Source organism: Schistosoma mansoni, assembly GCF_000237925.1.
Source record: "Schistosoma mansoni, WGS project CABG00000000 data, chromosome 1 unplaced supercontig 0210, strain Puerto Rico, whole genome shotgun sequence".
Classification (NCBI taxonomy): Eukaryota; Metazoa; Platyhelminthes; class Trematoda; order Strigeidida; family Schistosomatidae; genus Schistosoma; species Schistosoma mansoni.
Genome location: NW_017385995.1, coordinates 1 through 26551, shown reverse-complemented (window position 1 = coordinate 26551; position 26551 = coordinate 1). Strand labels below are relative to the sequence as shown.

The following is a 26551-nucleotide window of genomic DNA, read 5'->3' as shown; positions in this document are numbered from 1 at the left end:
AGCATCATTATTAGTGTAAGGGGTCTGTGAAGATTGTAGAATTTTTACAGCTTAAATTACGAAATGACGTTAGGTAGGTCACCATTGAAAACATGGGAGGATTAAACGGTTGTTTCACCTTAGTATGAGACCCCTCAGCAGTAAGCATTCATGGTCTCGCACTCGGAAATCGAACCCAGGACCTTCAGTCTTGTTTGTGGACGCTTAATCTCTAGATCACTGAGATGGCATTCGACAGTGTTAATGTCTAGCTTTAATCAACTCACGGTATTGCGTAACCGTCATTCATTTCCTGTGGCGGATAACTACCCCACACCCGACACGGATTTAGCTCTATTGACCACGGCTCCTCACTAACACTCCAGGAGTTATATCCTGAGGCAGGTCACTAGTGAGTACATGATTATAATTAATATGTGAGATTTGTGGAGATTGTAGAATAATTGCATATCGTTTTGAAAAAAGTATACATTTTCAACCTTAAAACTTTGAAAATGAATTCACCGTAAAGAGAACTCTTCACTGAACCAATTTTTCTCGTTTTTATTTCTTAATTAGTACATTTTAATATATTTAAAATATAGTTGAGATCATGAGTCAATTGAAGCTAGACTTGGAAGGTTTTCCATGGTGGTCTAGCTTCAATTGACCCATGATCTAAACTATATAAAATTGTTAAAATCTCCACAAAACCCCCTTCTGATATTTAAAAATAGTTAAGTTGTTGGAAAAAAGTGTCACCAAAACCATTTTAAAATTAAAAAAGACGATTTCGAAACAAACAACTTGAAGTTATTACCATTTAATATCAAATGAATAATTGTGTATTAAAATGGATTATTATATACTTACAAGCACGAATACGGTATGTACTATCTACTAATTCTGTACGATTAGTATCTCGAACTTCTTCAGCCAATCGGATTTTTAATTGAAGTTCACTAACCTCTTTTGTCCATTGATCTCTTTGACTTTCAAGACTGTGTATACGCATTCGTAATTCCCGGTTTTCTCTTTCGTGTTCAGAACTATTGAAAAATAAAACGATTGATCTTAAAACACAGAATATTATAAATATGTATAAATTATTAAATGGAACAGAACAGTTCATTTTTATAACTATATACTGATTTTAAATTGTCATTTAGTATATTTCGAATGAGTGACATGGGTGCCACTTATATGTAGTTCTCTGAATAGTATCTTGGATATCGTCCCATTTCAGTTTCTTGAAAAAATAAATTTCCTTGACGAAGCATAATCCAAGTACATATTGAGGAAGAAAAAAAGTGAATTTAGTTGATCAGATAAAGCAGATTAGTTCGGTTTAAAGATAGATTTACTAACCATACTGACTGTTCGAAAAAGTGTTGACAACCGAGAAGCGCTAAATAGTTGCTTTGTTATGGTATGTGCACTCACAAACCCACAAATTGACTAAATTTTAAAATATGAAGCATTTGATTTCAACTTTGTGGTTTTAAAAAAATATTTTACTCGCCTTAAAAACCATAAGATTTTGATTTTGACTTTGTATAGGGTTATGGTTATTCATTAAGAAATAGTTTTAAGCCAGGACAAAATTGTCTAGTGTTCCGTAGTTTTAAATGGTTTCACTGTTGAAGTTAGTTCATAACGAAAGTTCCTAACAAATAATGAGTTTCTACGTTTTAATCCTATTTAAAAAATACTAGGAATTATCAACTAAGATACAAATAAGCATTCAAAAAGACATACAGGGAAGCAATCAAAATAAACTAGAAATAAGTAGTGATCGTTTTCAAACAACTAATTAACTTTAAACACCTTTTCTGAAGCTAGAACAATAAATTATGAAACATGTGAAGTACGCAAAACTTTTTAAAATGTTTATGAGTTCCATAAATCAAATGTACTTATACGCGAGGCGAGGTGGATGCGTACTGCTGAGGAGTCCCATAATAGGACGAAACGGCCGTTCAGTGCTTCCAGGTTTTCCCTGGTGGTCTAGCTTCAATTGACTCACGCTTTCAACTATGAAAAATACCAAATCTTCACAAAACCCCCTCTGATAATATTATAAAATAAACAAGTCCAGTAATAAAAAATAAACAGTTCTTTCCATAACTACGCAAATTTGATCTTTTCAACCGCAGAATAAAACAAGAGAGATCACAAATTAATTAATATTATGTTACAAACAAAAAATACTCAATAAATTGACTGGAATGGAACTGACAACTAGTATTTTGGTTAGAAACTTAGTATCGTTTGACATAGTGCTCACAGTACGGTACATAGATATTGAACGGGTACGCGTAGAAAACTATAAAACTTTGTAAAGGTAAGGTAACTATATAAAAAAAACATTCTGTTCAGAAAGAAAAGCTTTAACATTGCACAATCATACATAGGATTTTCAAGTAACTGTCAACAGTCAACTTTATTGTTTTCAGTGAGGATAAAGCCATGCTAACACATATATTTTGTAACCGGATCGACAAATTCATAATACCCCACTTTTTTACCTGCTCATATGTGTTTATAGACAGTCGTATATAAGGAAGAGTAGGTGATACTGTAATAAATCATTCATTTAAATGAAAATGAATATACGCTAAAGTGTTCACTGATAACATTGAAGTGACTGTAGAAACGTTTAAATTAGGTAATACTTATCGACAAACTTTAATTTGAAAGCGTTTATTTTGACGAAAGAAAGGAGAAAAATATAGGTCAAAACTTCAGTGTATTTCATTTTGTGAAAGTTTTCAGATGCTTAACAACTTAGACACAATAGCTTAATCGTCAGTAAAATAATATACCTACAAACTTGCTTTATTTAAGTGAATTATTTCTTTATGTGTTTACATTTGAGTAGAGATTTTTAGTTATTGATACGTATAACAAGTCTGAGTAAAATTCAAGAGGATGACTTAATGTTTAAGTATTACAGGAGTGAGATAAAATAATGTGAAACGAAAACTAACCAAGCTTCTTGCAATTGATTTCTAAAGCTCCTAACCTCTTCAGTAGCTTTTCTCAATGCGGACCTCTCGCGGTCTTCCCGAACACTTGCATCTTTCTGTGTTCTCTCTAGTGTGATTTGTAATTCAGTAATCTGTTAAGGATAGAAAAACAATGATCTCAATTAGGATGCGATCAAAAACTAGGGAACCTCGGATAGCTGTTTCATTCTTATATAGTATCTCGTGTTAACCAGCTGTACTATTGGGAAGCTATTTACTGTTCGCATCTGTTGTATAGTATAAATATATGTCAGAGTTTTAACTATTGGGAAAATTAATTTTAAAATACATTCGTAATTTCAGATGAAACGTTTTCTACTAAATATATCAATTAAAATGATCACATTGTTTTAAATCAGTAATTTATAGACAGCTAACTATAAAAAGAATACTGACAGCAGTTAAATCTTCGTAATTTACACATCGTATAACGGTATCAGATTGAAAGGAATATCATGTCTATACTACACCATATTTTATATTATCTTGTTCAGATAATCAGTTAATTATTACTTTTTGTTCAAAGTAGGTAAAATAAATATAATGAAAAATTCTGTTATCAGTTATATGAATGTTCACAGATTAACGTACAGTTTCTTGTAAAGCATTAACTTTCTCTTGAAGGCCAACTTTTTCTTCCGTTGCTCTGGATAGTTCACGTTGACGTTCTCGTTCTGCTAGTAAACGAGCTTCATCTCTTTCCCTTATAATAAATGAGGAAATATTTAAGATACATTAACCCAACGTTATAAAAGGACAAACTACAGATGAGTTCATCAAAAAATGAAGTTAATAACCAAGAATATGTTTTATTTCATCAGATTCAATTGTATTCTAAAGCATTAGAATATTTAAATAACATGATTATTCTTACGTTACTGATTTTGAGATATTCGGATAAATAAACTTATAGTATTGTACAGTATACTAATTGAAATCTGGTTATATTAAACATTGTTGGTCATTTTATGTAGTGATAAGATCAATAGTAAGAAGATAGGTCCGTTACACACCATTTTTTTCTTATTTGTCCAACCTATTCATGTACTATTTCATGTACTTAACTTCTAATTATACTGTTTGTGAAAGATCTAATTATACTAATAGGTTGATAAAGCGTAGGTGGCCTAAGCAAGGTTTTTATCTGAGACTCATTGTCTGAAATCGAAGTTTTCAAGCTACCAAGTAACAAACCCACAATTTTTATACATTTAAGTCTGTTGAGTATGTACTATGTATAATGTGTTTAATCTTGGATGACTAGATGCAGTCGGTAAAATGCTGGTGCTTATTACTAAATTTCTTAGCCGAAAGATTCCTTTGTTTGAAGAATCATGTGCTATTTAAAGATCCTAAACACATAATACTAGTACGAAATGACATGAACGAATTTTGGTTACGTAGGACTTCCAGTTGGTTAGGATCATCCACAATAGTCCACATGCATTGATATATCCTCGCTTATATCAATGCATGTGGACACTGTGGACACACATTCGACTGAGAAAATGTTGGGATCTTGGATAGGGACAATTCTAAAGACACCAGAGAATTTTTAGAAGCTTGGCCTTCAGGTCAATCAGCAATCAACAAACATATTGAAATCGATCCAACTTATCGACCAATCAGAAAAATTATAGAAAGATAGGGGATCAAGGATCAAATTAATGTCAGATACAATCAAAATAAAGAAGTAAACAATGACAATTTAAAGGTCAACATTAACCAATCAACATCGAAATGTCCAGAGCAAGCTGTGAGCCATATATGGAGAAATTCAAACATTCGACTTCTACCTGACGTTTGTGTTGGTGATGTCGTTCAGAATAACGACGAATGTTCCACGAACAAACCATCCAGCTCAGGGAACAAAATTCCACCAAAATCAGATAAAAAGGGATTATTGATTCTGTATTGTACATAACTAGAGTAGATCACGGGCAGATATCTAATTAAAGTCAATTCAAAACTCATTCCAAGAAACAATACTTCGTTGTATCCATAGTGTATGATAGGCATATCGTCTATTTATCAAGAGGAGAAAAATAATTCTCCCTTACTTCGTAAAGTCATTTTTCGAGAACCAATCTCACATAGTCAGTTAGTCGCAATGTAGAACCTGGTACGTATGTAAATGGGTTCAAGTTGCCATACCCCATAAACACAGAGAGATGAAATCAGTAATGGAGGTAGTAACAGTATCAGTGGTAGTAGAAAATATTAGGGAAATAAGATCCAATCCTGGAAGAAAATATAAATTAGTGAAATAAAAACAAAAAAACGTTATGAGGAATTTAGAAGCTCAAAATATAGGAGAGGACAAAGAATGAATGCATCTGCCCCATTGCAAATGATTTTTAGCCGTGTTATTTAAAGTCTCCAACCACTGGTTACGATAATCACACGGACCCTAACCGGTTAGTTTGCACCGACTTCATAGACCAATGCTATGAATCTCATATAACATGTTTATCATTACAATATAACAATGCTCACCTTTGAGCAGTTAATAATTCTTTAGTAAGTCGATTCATTTCTTCAGCAGAACTACGTAATTCATATTCTCTATCAACTAATTGTTCCACATCCACATGCTGTTGTTTATCAATAAGATTTACAGCTTGATCTGCTCTTTCCACAGCTTGTAAACATGCCTTTTCAGCTTCTTCAGCACGTTTTTCGGCATTTATTAACGCTATGCGTAGATCTTCTAATTCATTTGTCAGTTGATCACCTACTTTTTTACTATTACGTTCAGATTTTTCTAGTTCAATTTGGAAATTACTATGAGCACGACATAGTTCAGCTAGAATAAAAATACAATTTATTTCGATAAATAAGTAACATAACAATCATTTGTCTTGAAAGGAACAAAAAGGAGCGGATTAATTATGATGGAATCAAACAGTCAGTGAGAGGTAGAAACACTAGTGCAATGTGTTCAACTAAATAAAATCAAACTAATAAAAGAGAAAGTTTGCTCAATCACTAAAAGTCAAGCAATAAAAAGTTCATTTATTTGAATTAAAATCGGGTTGAACTATGTGTTATACATATTCTTATAAAAAGTATACTATATAAGAACTTTCGCCTAAATTAGAGCGAATAGTTCCACAGTATTTGATCGCCGAGTTGATGTAAGGAATTAATAATTCCTTGAAAAAGCTTGGAGCAGATTGCCAAGCGAAACGTTTGATTTACTTCAAATTCATTCGCTGAGATTTTACAAATATATTGTTCCTATTTAAAAGTATACTATCTTTATTATTTTTATAATCATGATGCAGATGATGATTACTTAATCATTGAAAGATATGGTATTAACAAACTCAGATCATAATACATAATCATTTAATCTTCCTATTCGAAAAATCACTTCACCAACCTTCATAAGATAGAAAATAATGATAACTAATTGACTAACCAACATTTCATTTATGTAAAGCTTCTTGTATTTGAGTTAGATACTTGGACACTTAATTAGGCATTACATTTTTTTGAAGTAACAGTTAAAACATAAATCGATGAATGATCTACATATAGCAGACTATGGATCTAAAAGCTGTAGCTGTTTTTATGAATCCTGTAATGTTTTATTCATTGAGACACGATTCCAGCACAACCTACCATCTCGCATCTCAATCAAGTCATCTAGACCGGATTAGGCTGTAATTTATGATCTATGGTCTAAAAGTAGATTTTCATGTAAGGTCTCTGAAAAATAAACATTGGTTAGTATCAAATACGATTCCTTACAGCAGTATTCAATTACTTTAGCATAAATTCCACTCAATTATAAAATAGAAAATATAATTTTTAAAAGATATAAACATTCTCTTACCTTGTAGTTCATCTCGGCGATTTCTCAAATCCGATACATCTCTTTCTAGTTGGGATTGTTTATAATATAATTGTTCAATTGTTTGTTGCATATCAAATAAACTAGATTCTAAGCTTTCTTTCTCTGATTTCAATGTATTAATTATTTCCGTAAGATGTCGATTATCTCGTTCAATAATTGATAACTTGAAATTAGTGAAGAGTGGAAAATACAAAACAGACGAGAAATATAATAATGATTAAATAGGTGCAACAAGTGAATAAGAAAACAAGCAACTAGCTTTTTGAAGAGGTAGTAACAAATAGGCGAGGAATATTTTTGTTTAATTCGGCAAAAGGTTTTCCTATCCCGTAATCAATATTAATTCATTATATGCAGAGATGAATGGTGGCTAGAAGTGGAATCCAGGATGCGTATTTCGTCCTATTTGGTACTCGTCAACTGGATGTACCTGCATCTCAGAGTCGATGTTCACTCCAGGATTCGAACCAAGTAACCTTCGCTTCAAACACTATCATGTTATCTACTTAGCTACTAAGTTCAGATAGTCACTAGCTTGTTCATTAGGGTGAAATTTTAATTCATTTTTGTATTGTCTTTATAAATCTTCCCATTGATGTTTAGGTCTGCAATTGGTGCACATATGATAATACGAGACTGATCAATTGCAGTCCTAAACATTAATCGGAAGATTAACATAACCAGTACGAAAATGAATCACCATGAGTTCAGTCACATTAAGTATTTATAGGTTTTTATTTGTTCATTTCTCAACTAAGCTGATGTCAATACTACTACTACTACTACTACTAATAATAATAATAATAATAATAATAATAATGTTATTTGAATATGTGACCAAAAAATATCTTTAAGCTTTAAGATAATTTTTTCCTGGTTAGCATTGGCCAGATATTATCAGCAACAACCTACTGTGGGACAGAACAAACCAGATTTCAGCAGAGAAAGAAATCAGGAAGAAGCGCCGGAAGTGAATAGGACATACATTGAGGAAAGCATTCAACTGCGTTAAAAAGCAGAATATCTTGGTGAAATCTGAGAACTATACAGTAAATACTTAATTTACAAATTATCAATCAATCGTCTAAAACTTTATTGTTTCTTCATTTCCACACCAATGATTTTCTGTTGTCGTTCTCTTTTCTTCGATCTTCTTAACCTTCTGCTGCCAGTCATTTCACTTCCTATTGATAATGCATACTACTTATATCTGTCGCCATCAGTAGCACACATTATATTAGTACTGTACTAAAATGGAAATTATTTTTGCTTATTTGTGCTGAATTACAATAATACTTTCAAGCGATAATCTTTCATAATTCATATTAGTCGCTGTTATTTTTGTCTATTATGATGTTATTTACTGGAGTAGATTATTAAAATAATCTTAAGTTCATCATTAAGTGAACTTTTTCTCTTTTCGACTATCATATACACTTGGAAAATGGTTAGATGTATGAAGAGACATTGTTCATTGAAACGGTATGATAGAATAACTATTTTGTCAAACGTCTTACAGTTTATTTCTCAATTAGGTCTGTTACCCTGATAGTAATTTTCAGTCATTAAAATGTGGGTAAATAAACGATATCAGTCTACTTATATTTGATTTTCGTATTGTAACAACTCATTCAAGTTATTTTTAATAGTTGAGATCATGAATCAATTAAAACTAGACCAACTATGGAAAAACCTGAAAGCACTAGATGGCCGTTTCATCCTATTGTGGGACTCCTCAGCAGTGCGGGATCGTGGTTGCGCACTTGCTGAAAAGTCCCACAATAGGACGAAATGGCCATCTAGTGCTTTCAGGTTTTCCATGCTGGTCTAGCTATAATTGACTCATGATATGAATTATTAAAATAACTATAATATCCACAAAATCCCTTCTGATATCATTCAAGTTAGTTTACTCAATTTATAGATATGTATGCACTAAAATATCTCTGTTTAACGAAAGCTAATCGATATTTGATAAATAATGCATGGTAATTTTTGACGATTTTGATAATCGCGACCTTTATTACTTATTTTACATTTAAATTTCGGCATTTCAGTGTATGAATATGGTTTAGACAATTTAGTTATTTATAGCAGTTTGACGGAAGTATACTGTTCATGAGATAGAGCGAACATAATGGCAGCTGTATCGTGATAAAAATCCCTAATGTTCAACACACTAGTACTGGTGATTAATGTATAAATATTTTTCGACTACTAATGACACCTCCAATTTTTAAAATTCTCATCTGCTATCAAAAGATACAGCTAAATTCTTCGACTTGCTCTGATATCATCTCGGGTCGTTAACCTTGATATTTACTTTAAATATAGTGGGAAGCAACATAGGGTGATGCACGGAGTAATAAACGTAATGTCAGGTAATTTAAACAGTTATTTCATTATGAAAATAACAACACTTTCATAAAAGTTCTTCCATTGTACGAAATAAAAAAATTTAATCTCAGTTGGTCAAAGCTGTTAGACTAGTGGTTAGAAAGAACTATGTTGACATTTATGTAAAATTTAAAATAGCATCAAAATGTTGCTTATTGAAGTACATGATGTTCGATAGTAGATTATCTTACCTGAAGAAGTAATTCTGCTTTATGCCTTGATATAGATTCTTTTTCGTTTGTTAGTCTCATGATTAAGGCTTCCTGCCGTTCAGAATCTCTTCGGAAAGTTGATACGTCTTCCATTAAAGATGCCTTTTGTCTTTGAGCCTCAGATAATGATTCTGTAAGTGTCATCCTCTCTCGAGCCAAGTCACCCAACTCAGCTTCTAGTCTTGATCTAGCTGTCTCAGCGCGCATTGAAGCTTCTCGTGTTTGTTCTAATTCAGATTGTATTAAGGATTTTTCAGAGTATAATTTTTCTAATTCATCTCTTTGTTCCTGTAACTCTACCCGAAGATTAGCTCTTTCTTCTGCTAAACGAGATTCTTTAGCATGTGTTAACGAGATTTGATGAGTTAATTGCTCAGCATCATGCTCTTGTGATTCAAGGACTGTTTCTAGCCTAGCGATTCTGGATTTATATTGGTTTTCTCTGTTATGTGCCTTAAATAAATATTTATTTATATATCGATAGGAATGAGGTATGTATTATAAAATAATGTATAATATAAGCTCGGAACTTATATTTAATTAAGAATCAAGTATTATTCAAATAAACATTGTAAATTTATATATCCATGAAACCGATCCCATCTTCGTCAGAGATTGAAGACTAGTGTATTCTTAGAGGAAAATTTAGACTCACTGACTTCGGATATGTTTAATGAAAGAAACAATAATATAGCAAATACAAATAAGATCTTATATAAGGTTTTTAATCACATCTACTTTGTGTCGAAATATGAGTCAATTAAAGCTAGACCACCATGGAAAACCTGAAAGCACTAAACGGCCGTTTCATCCTACTGTGGGACTCATCAGCAGTGCGCGTCCACGATCCCGCCTCTGCTATCTTTATTCACAAATCTTTATATTATTATTATTATTGGTTAAACACTATTATTAATCTCCCCAAAATATGATATATTCACTTCGCATTCATCCCTCCTTATTACGTCTTACTAATTTTTCACACAATATAGTCTTCTATCAAACATTTGATCGAATTGTAATTGCACTATTATCTCTCTCACCCTATCTGACTCATATTTATTTTGATCATGGATCTTAAATTTCCGCTTAACATATATACAGACTCGAGTTAACATTCTATATGAGACATATCAACGTTAACAATTTTATTCTACTTTCTTTGATAATCCTAAATTCACATGCTTTAAACGATGTACTTTGCTCTTAACCTGGCCATTTTTTAGGATTATCAGTTTGGATATATAGTTGTAGAACCAGAAGAGAATTTATCGAAAAGAATATTCTTCGTCCAAATATTAGTTTTCCAGCAGTATACGTGTTTGAATACGCCTTACATTTTTATTGATGGTATAGCATGATAACAACTTCAATAAGTTTACCAACACAAACTTTGAATAAATGATCAAGTTAAATAACTTTTAATAAAGAAATAACAAATTTATTTGGTTACCTGGTTGAGGTCTTCATTTAATTCGTCAATTTTAGCTTGAATTTTACTAGCTGTTGTAATTGCATCATTTTTCTCCTGGTCTAATATTTCTTTTTCTAATTCAACACGTCTTAATTGTTCACGAATTGTAGCCAATTCTTCTCGAAAGTTTACAGCACGTTGTTCTGTACTACTTAATGTTTTTTGTATAGCATCTAATTCACGAAGCTTGATTAAGATTAAAAATTAAATACGAAACATTGGTTAAAACAACTATGATACTCCGTAGGAGTATCAATGAAAACATTGCTTAAGAACTCAATCTATAAAACCGATATTAAACATATTAAAATTATTAAGAAACGTTTTTCCTATTACAAGCAAAGGAAAGTGACTAGAGTTATTCATATATTACCAAATTCTACGCACTCAAGTGTCAGGTTATCTATCCTTTTCTTAATATTCAACAAAAGTGCAATATCTAGTATCACCAGGTATTTTTCCCTTTTATTTAGTGGGTAAGTGCTGGATATTGAAACGTGATTTTTACTAAGAGTTTCATTTTAAACATCCGAAGCCGTCTACATCTATCCTCTATGAACACGCCATAGTAGCGCATCGCAACTTGATGAATAAAAGAAACAAATACAGGGAAAGTTAGAGCTTCAAAAGAAATCCACTGTGAAAGGAGTGCCCTTACATACAACAATCATCCACTAAATGAACGGGAAAATGATCAAGAATTCTTGATACTTCAGATGTAACGAACATTGAAAAGCAGATGTATTACGAATTCATGAACATGTATCCTATTTCGTGCTCAGTAGAAAGGAAACCTTAACTATTTATCTAACATGGTACATTTGTCCAAATATCCACAAACTTAACTCTGTTCACATCTCGCTTCATTAACAAACATACAAATCAGTCAGTCAGTCAGCGACAACGTAGGACCAGGCACATATATGCATCGGTCCAAGTTGCCATGCCTCGTTAGCACAACAAGATGAACACCGGATTCATAGAAGTAATTAATTTAGTGGTGGTAGTATATAAAGAAAGGTTGTATATAAGGATATAGTATAGGAAGGAAAAAAGTTATGAAGCAATTTTAATAACATAACATACAAATATGAGAATAGGAAGTAGAAGGGTGGCCGAGAACACTTAACCGAATCATTACCAAGTTTTGATTTGATAATTTTGAATAAATTGAGCATTGGGTAGATAGTTATAAATGAACTAATATATTTGTAATTTCCCAATGAGTAGAAAAATTAGATTTTCTAACGTTTCGTGACTCAGTGTAAGCCACTTCTTCAGGGAATAAATAAACAAATTTGGGATATTACAAATATATTAATTTATTTACCTTAACCGAATGTTGAAAATTTTTAAAGTATGGTAGGGATAGAGGCGTCGAGAGGTTATTTCATAAAACAGTTGACTAACTTAAATGAATCAACCTTCATATTTTGACGAAAAAAAATGATTGATTTCTTAAATGGATCAAATGAATAATTAAACTATATTTATGCTAAAGTTTTCTCAATTCAATTCTTTTATAATTTCAAAAGATTTGTTCATTTAAATAGATCATTGATAGTTGCATAATAATTAATTTTTAGTAAGTGACTATTTTGTTATAAGTAAGTGATTCAGTGTTTGATAAGTTGATTGAATTGAGTTCAGAAATTCTGTCAACATGACCTTAATACTGAACATTTATTTAGTATTAGAATTACATATTACAACATTTGGAAGGTTATTCAAACAGATTTATTTTTTTTGAATTACCTTAGTAATTGTATAGATGGTTAAGTTTACTTTAAAACATGTTTGTTTGAAGCTGTTGTTATTAAACTTGATGAACTGCTCCTCCTCCATTTAAAGTTACAGAGATAGAACAAGATAGACGAATTCAGACTGAACACGTAAAGTAAACTCGTTTAATTAAATAGTTGGTGACTACACATTGTCGATAAATTATTAGTTAAAATAAACTATATATAATAGTTTGGTGGAAGATATTCATAAATATTATGTGTGGATTTGAAATCAACGTATTTCTCATAGATTGTGTTGAATAAAGAAAGTACATATTTAAAATCCATGGTATACTACATGCTTGAAGTTGGTTGACGCAAATTGGAACGTTTAGGAAACTCACCATTCAGACAAATCGTATATATGATGAGAATTGTTAACGATTGATGATGATGGCATCCACTTATATCGAAGACCATCATAATTATTGATCACAAATCCTAATTTTTTGAGTTATTGATTTATGTAGAGGTTTGACAGCTCAGTGGATAACGAGCAGGGAGCTTGAAGCGAAAAGTACTGGGTTCAAATCTCAGCGTGAACATCAATATGCTGAGATACCCATCTAACGAGTCTCAAACAGGACGAAACGCTTATTCTGTATTTCGCTGTTAGCCATTACCAACTCATTCTAAATTATCTAAACTACATTTTCATTAAAATTTTGGGAAAAAAACACTTTATCAAGCAACTATGAATTGCTTAAAACTAATAACCAAAATCCATCTGTTGTAAATAACTCGTGACATAGTGGCTATGTCGAGGCAATCGGCATAAGATGTACGTGTATCGACAAAGACTGATCGGAATTCAGTTTCCAATGTGTAAAACCGGATAACTGAAACCCTTCCTAATAATGATGTAATTTAGGTAAATTTTATTACTCCTTCTTCACTTAACAAAATCTGATATCATTTTTAGCATTTATTTTGAACAGCGATACAGTGAATGTCTAGCCTCTTGTATCGGTTCATTGCACTGATCGCTTTCCTTTTATTTAATAGAAAAATATATAAACAGCTTCTTATACCAGTGTTTATACGTGAACATTATAATGTACTTGATAAAGACATTTGAAATATTTCCTCAATTCTTCTCCAAAATTATAATTTAAATTGAGTACAAGAAAACTGTTTTAAAAAGGAACTAATAAACTTACAGTACGACTTTGTTCAGTTTGTAAATTATCACGTTCTGAAATTGCTTCATCAAGTTCTTTTCGCATATCACGCAAAGATGTTTTAAGACGATCTAGTTCACTTTCAATTTCTCGTACATGTTCATTTAGATTTTGTCTTGCTGATTCACTCATTTCATGCTCCTCTTTAGTTAAACTAAAAGGGAAATAATTTCTAAATGTCATGTTCAAAATTCAACTTTCTAAAAATATATTTTTAAAATTGAGGTTATACATTAACACCGTTGGATGCCGGCTCAGTGGTCTATCAGTTAGGTGCTCTGGTGCGAGACTGGTAGGTCCTGGGTTCGAATCTTGGATGCGCACTGCTGAGGAGTCCCATAATAGGACGAAATGGCTATCCAGTGCTTCCAGGTTTTCAATGGTGGTCTAACATCAATCGGTTCATGATCTCAACCAGAAACATAATAATCTCCACAACAACATACTGATAAATAACATTTAAATTTGATACAGATTTTTCTGTTGGTGTTTAACAACTCTCTAACTGAATTTATATTTCGGGGACTTGTCTCATTTATTGTTGTGAAAAAAGAAACTTGCTTTTATTTAAGATGTCAAGTGTTAAATGAATCAATAGAAATCTGCATTAATTACATCGAATTATTATTGAATTTCTAATATCTATTTAATAGATCTATTATATAGACAGATATTTCGTTATTAATCTTATCATAATACTCCGTAAATCATGCTATGACACGATCAGCTGGTATTTAAAACATTAAAAGAAACTGTATATTCACTAATGACTGAATAAAGAAAGGGATTCCCCGAAGTTAAAGTAAAAAGTTGTAAACTTTAAAGTCAGTCATATTAGGACTGGGGTCACGATTCACCCACGTGATTGGATTTTCAGTATGCTATAACAAAAATGGAGCAAAGTTGAAAACATGGGTAATTGGATGATATCTTTGAAGTCCAACGGTATCACAGTTACCTTGACGTAAGGACGTCCCGAGTTAGATACCATGTGTGGTCGTGTGTGTGAAGATTAATGAAAAATTCAAAGTAGGGTAATACTATTGATTAGTTGTACTTGATTTCCAATAGCTCTTGAGGTGAAAATATCTCATGATGAAAATTACTTTCAAATTCATAATTAGTATTGTTTAAAATATAAATTATTACTAGTATTTGTAGTATAGATAGGGAAGGAAAATTTCTTCGGTTAATTATAATGTTACCTTAAAGTTTGTTTAATTCTATCTCTTTCCCTAGATAATTTATCCACTTCTAAACTTTGTACTTCTAATTCTTCTCTTAACCGCGCCAACTGTTCAGACAGTCGTTTTCTTTCCACATCTGACTCTTCGCTGCGACGTGTAAGATTATTTACTTGCTCTTTCAGTCCAGAACTTCGAAGTCTTAGACGATGAACCTATAAAAGTGGGTTCAAGAAGTAAAAGGTGAAATAAATGTAATCAGAAAATTGTTGCATATTATCCAAATAAGTTATCTATTCAATCCCCACCTAATTGTTCCGAAACTCAATATATATAGGCATGTCCTTTACATAGATTTACGACAAATGCAACGTGCAGATTCGTTGCTTTAGCTGTACAGAATATGAAACGAAATATGTAGTGAACGGTGCACTGTCTAACTAAAGGGCAGGGATAAAATTCTCAGAGTTATTTCGACTTTCTTGTATTGGTTCCCGAATAAAAAGGTTACTAGTCATTGACACAGTACTGTTTACAGTCACAACCATGGTGAGGAGAGTGATGATAGTTAAATTAATTATTAAAGTACGTTCATAATCCTAAGACATTTACTTCTAAATCCATATTTCAAAAACTCTTTGAAATTGTGAGTCCTAGTCAACACATAGTGTATGTATATAAATCCTCAAATAATGCAAGGTCTGCCAAGATTTTCTGTGTTATCAAGCACAATGATCACTTCTGTAATTATTTACTCCTATGCCTCTAGTCGTTTTTGTTACTTCACTGCCAGTGATTTTTCAGTGTTGGTTTCAGAGATGTATTTCTAGTTTAACTATAAACAAAATCGGATTCTGATAAGTAGCTAAATTAAAAAAATGATAACTGGAAGGCCTGACTATCACGTATTTGACTTCATTAAACACCTAGAGTACACAGCGTCTGGAATTATAAAACACATTCAATGGCCAAAAGAATCCAGCTGTGTTTGAAGCTTATGGTAGTATTTTTAAATCGCCTTGTAGTTTTGTTTGATTTGTTAAAGAATATCCCTTCAACCTACATGGTGTTTCATTAGTTATTTACGTCAAATTTCTGGTTACTCGATTACAGAGTCAGAACTTTAACATTATTGACCAGTAAATGCCACTAAAATATTTGATGTCTATTTAACAAACCAAGTAAAAAGCGGTTTATTTAGAGTTTTGAAAATGATTACATTCAATCCCAATGATTGATGTGGTAAGCGATTTTAAGAACCTTTGTTATGCAAATATAATGATTAGTGAGAGTTTCGAAAATCCTAAATTACAATAAAATGGCTGTTGCCATTCTCATATGGAAAAGACTACATTTAAGTAATGAACCCAAAAACCGAACTTTTGATTTGGATTATTATGTAAAACTTTCCACCTACTTATACTGTGTAAAGTAGTAAAAGTCGTATCATAGAAATGTTGAAAATTCCTAACACGGTTTACATGCTTAGAAATTCGGTTTATAGACTTAACATAAACATTTAAATGCAGGTCTTCAAATTATTGAACAGGCACATAGAGTATGTAATTAGATTTAAAGTTTATGGTGTCTCAGTTTTATGTGATGTTCAACATTTTAGTTACTTATAGTTGGCCCAGTGTAAATATGTTTTTAGCCTTTTACTCTGATCCATGAAATAAGTGGAATAGGAAACAGAGGAGTCAAACTTATAACATCACGATGAGAATAATTTCATAAAGAAACAAATTTATTTCGAGAGTTCATGCTTGAAAGACAAATTTAAAATTCTGTAGTAGATAATGGATTAATAAATAGTCAAGATAGAAAAATAGAATGTAGGACAATTGGTGATAATAGAAAGATTAGATGTTGATTAACATTATAGATGAAAAAGAGTTTGTCACATTATCGGTGCTTTCATATTTCGACTATTAGTATTTTTTAATTTATGTCAGTCTCAGTGTCGACAGAATTAACTAGAATGCTTCGAGTAGCCTGTTTGCAAACGTATCAATGAAAACTGGTATTGAGACTTAACTCGTTTGTTCTGAACAGTAAAATAGATTAGAGAGAAAGGAGAATAAGGAAAGAAATCAAAGCAAAGTGTACAGATTCAATTTTTCAACTTGTACTAACAAAAAGGATAGAGAGAGAAAATCAAATAATTGAATTTATTGCTGAGATGAAGAAAAACTAATGACATGAAGGGAGGCAAAATGAAAAATTACTGATTAGTCCAAGTGTTTACAGTTTAAAAATGTAAACATATGAACATTTCAGTAACAGCGAAATGCCTTCTGATTCCTATAAAAATCTATTCCAAGTATGCCACTATGGTAACTCACATTGATTCACAAAGCTCACGTTGACAGTCAAAAGCCTGATTATGTTAATTTGATTGTCTTTTTGGTCACCTCTAACTTTCGATTCATCTATTATTACTTTTGACAGAATAAAAATAAAGGCAAATGTTAAATTTGCATCCTTAAAATATACCCAAGTTACCATTCACATCAATTTTAAGTACGGTAATAGTTACTAGATCAATCAACGAAAAGCCGGACGGTGCACCAGCCTGGACGTAATATTTAACTAAAGTGCTTAGCTAATGTAGAACACCATATTTATTAGCGCCATCAAGAATCACCAGGTACTATTTTCCCTGTAAAACCAACTATGTTTATACACTTATGTGGATTTGAAATCGTATATACATCAATAGAATAAGACGTGAAATCTGCCTTATATCTCTTGAACACATTCTAGAAAGCCTGCGTTTCAGGGGAGTAAAAACTCCTAGTCGTATAACTTCACAACATGCTAAAAATTTCAAAACATCAGACAGATATCTTGTTACCCTTTCAAATTGATTAAGCAAGTGAGCAAAATTTATATAAAGTTTCTTATGGCCATAGCTTTCGAATACATAAAACGTCATTATTTATTCGAAAGAAAACATTTATCGGTATTCCAAAACTTATTGTAAGACAGTTAGTTGTAACAGCTCTAGTCGTCTTTGGATTTTTCTAATCATCATTACAGTACACAAGCATTTGTCTACGTTAACTATTGGTGAATTATATTACTAGTTGTACGTAATTAATGCAAATTCGATAAAAATAAATTTAAATACTTAAGTCCAAATTACAAATTTTAAGCAGATAGATTTATTGAAGTTTACTGACAAATGTTTATAAATGACAGTTGAGCTATGTCATATATTCATTAAATTTAGTTAAATGAACTGATAACTCTTAATCTTGTATATTTATAGTATTGTATCCATTTCGAACTCTAAAAGCCTAGAATACTATGTAGTAATTAATTGAATTTACATCCTAGATCATTATATTGATGCCATGTTCCCTCCCCCACAATTTCCAAAACATGTTAACTGATAATAAAATCTATTTTAATATCTATACACCATTTCATTACACAAATAAATAATTATTCGTATCAGGAATTTGTGGACATTGTTTAGTCTAAATGTGTTGGTATGTTTTGTGGTCATTAATTTTGAGAGGTAATTCAAGGAGTTCTAATGAGAAGCTGTGATCATTGGTATTGAATGATATCCGATGTGAGACTAATCACACTAACGACAACAAACGATGGTTGCAATATATCACGATTTGATCAAAGTTAAAATAGTCAGTCAATGGCAACTGACTCAGTTATCAAAAGTATAATCATTCGTCACGAGACTTGAAGATCCTCGGTACAAATCTTAACAGATTCAGTGGAAAGCACTGCTGAGGAATCTGATAATGATACAAAACAGTTATTCATTGTTTACTCTTTTCCAATAGTTGCTAAATTAAAGTTACTTCATAAGTTAACTTAATGAAATAAGTAACTCACTCCAACCAATGAAAATAAATTGAAATACATTTCATCTAAATAAAAAAATTTCCATCATTTAGAATAATGAATTATGTAAATTTTATGTTATTTACTTGTAGACTATCCGCTAAAGTTTAATCTAAATAAAAGTTGAAGTAATTCATTTATGCATTTCTATTATATATATATATATATATATATAGAGAGAGAGAGGGGGGGGAGGGATAACTTCTAGATCACCTTTTATTTGGTCATAATTTAAACACTAAAATTTACTGATTTGCAAAAAATACTTCCTTTTCAATGTTTGTTTGTTTATTTTTTTGTTTTTTTTGTATTTACTCATTTTAAATGTTTACTTTTTCAAAACTGAATCTACTTTAAATTGTATAATTAGTGTTGTTTCCTTCTACTGAATACATATTTTTTAAAAATCAATTATGTTGTTTAAATAAACAAAAAACAAATTTTTATCAGATTTAAATATAGCAGTAAAAGTGAGTGAAACTATCAAAAGGAAAACAAACAATGAATGTAATCAGAAGGGGTTTTGTGGAGATCTCAGTATTTTTATAGTTGAAATCATGAGTCAATTGAAGTTAGACCACCAAGGAAACCCTGGAAACACTGAACGGCCGTTTCGTCCTATTGTGGGGCTCCTCAGCAGTACGCATCCACGATCCCACCTCGGCCGTCCAGTGATTCCAGGTTTTCCTTGGTGGTCTAGCTTCAACTGACTCATGATTTCAACTATGAAAATAAACAATTAATGTTTCAATGAAACAAATCATTAAATTTACAATATTCTGTTTAAATACAATTTATGCATGTATCAATAGATTTGTGTATTTTTTTCTTAAATAGTCTTTTAAAGTTAGGAAATAAAAAGAAGAAAACACAATCTGAATTGTAAATTTTTCAAAGTATAACCATAGTAACTTCAATAAGTGACTCATTACTAATGTTCAGTATGAAATTCTTAATTGATAATATAAAAATCACTACATTAAGATTAGAAGATGAAATAGAATTAGGAAAGTTATCTAGATCTATTTTAATAAACGAATAGTATGAATTACATTGTATAATTCTGATTATTGGTTATAATGGACAGGTTAAACAGTGGTTAGCATAAGATTTTGTAGAATCTAGAAGTCATATACAAATAGACATATTAGGATACGAAGCTAATGAATCCAAGCATCTCTTTTTAATGTTCACAAGTGGGCCAAGATGTTAATTATTAAAAAGATTTCATTATTAAAGTTGATTGATCTCATTAAGGTGTTTAATAAAACCGACTATAGTCTGTTACATTCAACGAGGAATGTTGCGTTACCTTCATAACTTTGGCAGTATCCATCATTTGCAATTAAATCCTTATAATGTTTGCACTATTGAAGTGAATTAGACTTTTTAAATATACAGTCAATTCTAATTACATGCAGCTACCGCGACGATTGTTACGGATTATCTACAAAGTTCAAAGTATTCATTTGAAGGTCGTTTGAATCCATGTTTGTGCATAGCTGAGTCTACAGGAAATCATTAATTCAAATCTAATCCCTATAAGTTATATAGATTTGACAGCTTATTCATTTAAGTCAGGTCAAAACACAAAAATATTTGGTGTTTCTACAACGAATTTTTGGAATTTGGGGCTCGGTGTATTTCGGTGGTAATTTCAAGATTTATCCGTAACATTTACTTGTTAGTTACAGTTTAGATGATAACTTCAAAGACATCTGTCAAATTTAATTTCTATAAAACCAGCAACTAGTGGATATACTTCAAAAGAAATGGAAAAATATGAGTTATATATTGACTTACGTGGGTAGCACGTCTGTTTAAGGCACTTTGCACAGCATTCACTGTTGATTCAGCTAAATGTAAACTTGAACCAGCTTGATATTTTGAGTGTGCAAGCCGGCGTAGTGATGAAATATCTTCTGGTTTAATGTAATAAATTTTATTTCCCTGTTGATTTATATCACTTTCTTCATTTTGTTTTTTACTGTCTGGTGATAAATTAGAAACTGGTTGTTTTGTTTCTATTGAATATGGAAGGATACGTGTAGAAGACCAATCAGGATTTTGTAGGTTGAGAATAGGTTCTTGTGCTTCATCTGTATCAGCAATCGTTGCATCCCAAATGATTAACTGAAATAATATCAAAAAAATTATTTAGTATATCAATAAGTTTACTATTATTATTACATCATAATTTGTATTAAAAAGGTTTTGTAACTCTTTCTATGTTATGAGTTAAAGTCATATAAACTGGAAATTTTACATTCAGCTATATGTCAGTTTTCGGAAATGAGAACCAAATAATTAATTTATGTGTAATATCAATAGTGTAATGAGACGAAGACTATCAGAAATATGTTCTTCACAAATGCCGGCTCACTGGTCGATTGGTTAAGTGCTCTGGCGCGAGACTGGTAGGTCCTGGGTTCGAATCTCGCGAGTGCGAAATCGTGGATGCGCACTGCTGAGGGGTCTCATAATGAGACGAAACGGCCGTCCAGTGCTTCCAGGTTTTCCATGTTGGTCTAGCTTCAATTTATTCATGATTTCAACTATGAAAATACTAAAATCACCATAAAACCCCTTCTGATCTATCAAAATTTATCAAAGAGACTAATCGCTTTATGTGTAATAGTAAATTGATGAAAGCATAATTACTCATTTAGTATTTTTGTTAAATAACAACTAACATAAAGCATATCAACATTAGTCAAATTAGGTAGGGTGAAATCTCCGATTACTTTTTCATATCAGTTTAATTTATTGTACTAAAATAAATTACTGGTAATTTTTAAATTTTAACACAAATTGGTCAGTGAAGTAAATGAGATTGAATTTTTTTTATTTATAAAGTTTATTGATCTAAGGGGATTCAAGTAACAATGGTAAGACTGGTAATTTAGGTAACCAGTTGCAACAGTATACGTCATTTATTTTTGTGGATTGACTGACCAGGAGCCTCCAAATCGTATGTAATTATCGAAGTAACTGTTGTGTTTTGTATTTATAGAGCTACACAATAAGTGATGACTTACTGGCAGTGATATTTTTTTTAAAAGAAATAGACATATATCATTCATATTGTACTCAAAGGAAGTATCAAAATGAAATTTGATTTGGCTCAGAAGCTTGTATGGACCTAACTTTGTGAATCTTTAAAACCAATAAATCACTCTTTTTGAATGTTAACTAAATTTCCTCATCTGATTAATAAAAATGTATAGAGTTTATTAGACCCTTGCTTTGAGTTATAAATGTAAGAGTAAGTAGACTATCCAGATTTGTGACTACACTTGACACAGAAGGTTGAAACAATATATCACTTTCTAAACACTTAACTTATATATCAATTTTTTAACTTCAACACTTTTCATTCAAGTACAAAATTACCACCAAGCAATTTACAAACCAAATACATATATATATTCGGTGATTACATTCAACATATGCAAAAGCAAATAGATTTTATAGAACTTAAATATTACCTGAGCTATTTGACTTAATGCATGATGCATAATATGTGTATGTTCAATTAAACGTTTAGTTGCTTTCAAATGATCATCTTCATCTTCGAATTCTAATAAATCATCATTATGTTTGTTAATATTAGCTGTTGTATTATCCAGTACATCATGTAAACGTTTACCACGTTTATAAGATTTAGAATTTTTAATTAATGATGAATCTATATCAAAATTTGAATGTAATTGTTTCATTGTAGTAAGTATTCGATCTCTTTCAGCAAGCTTTTTAATATGAGTAACAGTATGAATATTCAGAAAAAAAAGGAAAATAAAATGAGAGAAAATAGAGATTTATTACAAGTTAGTGAACTGAAGATTTCTGCTAACTTCGTAAAAATGGTTCATTATTAGTTTGGATATAATAATTTTTTTATATTCAATTCCAAGTGCTTTATATAGATCGTAAAAAAGATGGAGTCACTTTACTCGTTATTAATATTTAGCATAATTGATACGTTTGAAGTTTAAAACCAGTCTCTAAAACGATACAGATAAGCATTTTTTTAACCGATTATTTGTTTATACCTATAGTATGAGTCATAAACAATGAAAGATGACTAAATTTCACAATTATATGAGGATATAAATATTGGTACAAAGGGGGCACCGAATACATATTCACCACACAAGTCACTTGATTTGTGCTTGGGCTGTGATACTATCCGAGTGACTGAAATGAAGTAGATGGTTTTCTTAGGGGACCACACCCCGACCCTTTGGCCTAAAGGTCTGATCCACAAGACATTGGGGCAACGTAAGGAAATGCAGTTCCATGGCACCGGGTAACCAATGATTTGTTCATACGCCATTTGTCCCTACAGGATCTTGGAGCTTATGTGCACAATTGGTTTGGAATCAAGGTTTTCCAACTCTCCTAGGTGGATGCTCTGTGTCCACCGACCCGGTTAGAGTGATGGACACTTGATTTTCGTTCTCTCAATTCCGTAAACAACACTCCCGCCGTGAGAAGGTAATGAGTAGGACTTCCCTGGCAGTGGCTGTATATGCATGGCTATTTGAGAGTATTTCGAGAGGGAGAGCTGACTCGCCCAACCCTCGACATATCAGGGCATTTGAGGGCAATGAACAATAACGGGGAGGATTCGCATGTATATAGCATACAATTCTCTTTGAACCTAGCACACAACAATATTGTCATGCACTGTCCCATCGCCCTTGGCAGATCAGGTAACCCGAAAGTCACGAGAACACCCTCAAGGCATACGACAGGATAGGTACCCCAGTTTCACAATTACCATAGAAAGAATAGAGACTGGTTCGAAATTTGATATGTTATTTATCAATCAATGGTAGAATGTAAAATTTATCTCGGTATTTATCATAGTTATTTTAATTTCCATACAATGGTGACTGTAGTCAAATTTCATTTGAACACCTACCAGATAAAATTACATGCAGAATTTAGTCTTTAAAGTATAGTACATTAGTATTTCATACGTTTAAAGCGAAAATAGTTTTACACTATGCACACTATATATAAGGCTTTGCAAACAATATTTTTGTCGTCTAAACTTGAAAAATTAGTAATATTTTCTGGGGTAAGCGTTTTTGTTTTAACTTTGAATGCTTTGTTTATATTTTGATTTATTCCATTATTCTTAAAACTTTAGGTGCGTACCTGAGTGGCAAGCCGTTCTTTTGCAGTCATAACATCAGTAAGCTTTGTTTCTGTTTCAGCCAAACGTGCTTGACTACGTGCCAAAGATTCAGTCAAACCTTGTATACGATTTGCCATATCTGCTTCAATTAGGTTAGATGTTTTTACTTGACTAGCTTGATTCTGTGCTTCAGCTGCACGTAGATTTGCTTCCAAGTTATTACATGCTGACTGAATGTTCCCTATGTATCGAGTAAATTCTGTACGGGTCTATAGAAGAATTATGGTAAAATTATAGAGAAAATATGAATTAAGTACATTATAGGATCTGGTTCTGAGATAATAAAGTCCGTAGATGAAGTATTATTTAATCATTCTTTTGTTACTGAACAATATTGACATCGCGAACTGAAAGGTTCCGTAGTATGCTGCTAAATCCCAAAAATTTGTCGTTTTAAGTTTGTTAAAAGACAACACTCTAAAAGTTTTAATACCCAGAATTACATTGTAGACAACAATTATTTTGTAGAATAATTTTGTTAGCTGTCAAATGTCTCATGGAGGTGATTGTTATTTCGGTGCTTGTATGATTTCAAATTTCACTTTACCATTTTAATTCAGTAAGTAAATAGGTTGGTTATACAAAGGTAACATTTTCAGTGTTCTTAAATTTTTGTTAATTCCCAGAGAATTTAAGATGTACTTGTCACTGCGACATCTCTTGTAACATTCTTAGAAACCTAATACTGTCTATGCTTTAATAGAAAAACAATATTTAAAGCGATATATAGGGTGCGAATCCACATAAAACTCTTATGAGTTTGAAAATGACTCTGCTGTAAGTTGGTCATGGTGACTTTTGTAAGTAACGTTTGAGCTATGTTTGAGAGATTGAGATATCACCTTGGAACAACGAGCGGAACATAAACCAGCAACGTGATAAAAGAACAATGCTAGGCTATTCCTCTGCGACCCATCCCTACTTATTAGGTGAAGAAGACCAGATTCAGCCGTGAAGATACATAATTTTAAAAGAAGCACAGAAGAACAAACAAGCACTCAACTCACGAGTAGTATATACAATACAAAGACGTCCTTGAAAAGCATCACAAAATAACGTATTGAGAGAGGAAACATAACAATGACTCTTACATTTGTTAAATCTTTATCAGTTTGTTGTCTTAAATCAGCAAATTGACGTCGAAGCGCTACAACAGCTCTCCATAAAGATAATAAACGACTGTGTTCAGCAGCAAAATAATCATTAAATGCACTTTCCTCTTCACGCCATTCTGATTCACGTTTATCTAATTGTTGAGCTGCATGTCTCCAGGCTAATGTTAAACGTGCAACATCTTGACTTAAACCTTGATTAGCTTGTATCGCTTGTTCTAATTGATCACGTAATAATTCATTTTCTCTAGATAATTCATTAGATCTTATAAAAAGGAAATTAGATTTAATTATAATAAAATTAGAATTTATTTATAATTTTTTACAATTGTCTACAATATGAAAATTGTCAATTCAATATTATCATTTTCTCCATTATAATTGAGGTAATGTTAAAATTAAAAACAGATAAACGCTTAACCTCTATTCACCTCAGTCAATAACTGAAGGGTTGAACAATATCATCGATTGATTGAAGTTAAACAATAACACCTTTGGACGCCGGCTCAGTAGTCTATAGATTAAGCGTTCATGCGCAAGGCTGAAAGTCTTGGGTCCGAGCCCCTCATGCGGGGTCATGGATATGCACTGCTGAGGAGTCCCGTATTAGAATGAAATCGCCCTGCAGTATTTCCAGGTCTTCAATGGTGGTCCTGGTTAGATCAGCTCGTGAATTCAATTGTTAAAATACTACTATCTCCACAAATCTTCGTACTGATATTATTGTTACGTAACAATATAATTTATCAGTTAATCTGTTTTTTAACGAAGATAGAACGTCGTAGAAAAAATTTATTGCAGATACTTTTGACTACTTGAATACCAGTGTTTAGATGTAGTCTTACGGTACTTTTGATCTGTTATACCTTTTTGAGATACTCATAACAATGTAGGAAAAAAGTTTGAAAATCTCAAACAATCAGATTATATTTGGTAACTTTATTCATAACGATAAGTTTCATTCACTTAGTATTATTTGTTTGAATCTTCCCATCGATGTGTTCGGACTGCAACTGGTCAGTCTCTAATTGGCATATGTGCATACTGTGTGTATTGCCTCAATATAGCCTTAATTCACAATCATGGTAAGCAGAGATGGATAGTGGCTAGCAGTGGAATCCAGGACGCGCGTTTCGTCCTATTTGGGACTCGTCAGCTGGATGTACCTGCATCTCAGAGTTGATGTTCACTCTGGGACTCAGTTGTCGAGTGGATAACGCGATGGCGTTTGAAGCGAGGGTACTGGGTTCGAGTCCCA

General features: G+C 31.9%; 1 protein-coding gene across 1 annotated transcript in view; it reads right to left on the bottom strand.

The window, feature by feature from the left end:
• The window catches only part of Smp_168870 (hypothetical protein), a gene marked incomplete at both ends in the record, with an annotated part of 54979 nt that extends 30721 nt beyond the window's left edge, over positions 1-24258 (bottom strand). Inside the window, 12 exons of the mRNA XM_018792851.1 lie at positions 853-1028; positions 2970-3100; positions 3600-3711; positions 5505-5814; positions 6850-7033; positions 9459-9932; positions 10933-11139; positions 13898-14072; positions 15124-15317; positions 20779-21108; positions 22464-22724; positions 24142-24258. Of these exons, the coding sequence (XP_018644367.1) occupies positions 853-1028; positions 2970-3100; positions 3600-3711; positions 5505-5814; positions 6850-7033; positions 9459-9932; positions 10933-11139; positions 13898-14072; positions 15124-15317; positions 20779-21108; positions 22464-22724; positions 24142-24258 (2671 nt within the window). The remainder of the gene's footprint in view (positions 1-852; positions 1029-2969; positions 3101-3599; positions 3712-5504; positions 5815-6849; positions 7034-9458; positions 9933-10932; positions 11140-13897; positions 14073-15123; positions 15318-20778; positions 21109-22463; positions 22725-24141) is intronic.
• Between the last annotated feature and the right edge of the window lie 2293 nt (positions 24259-26551).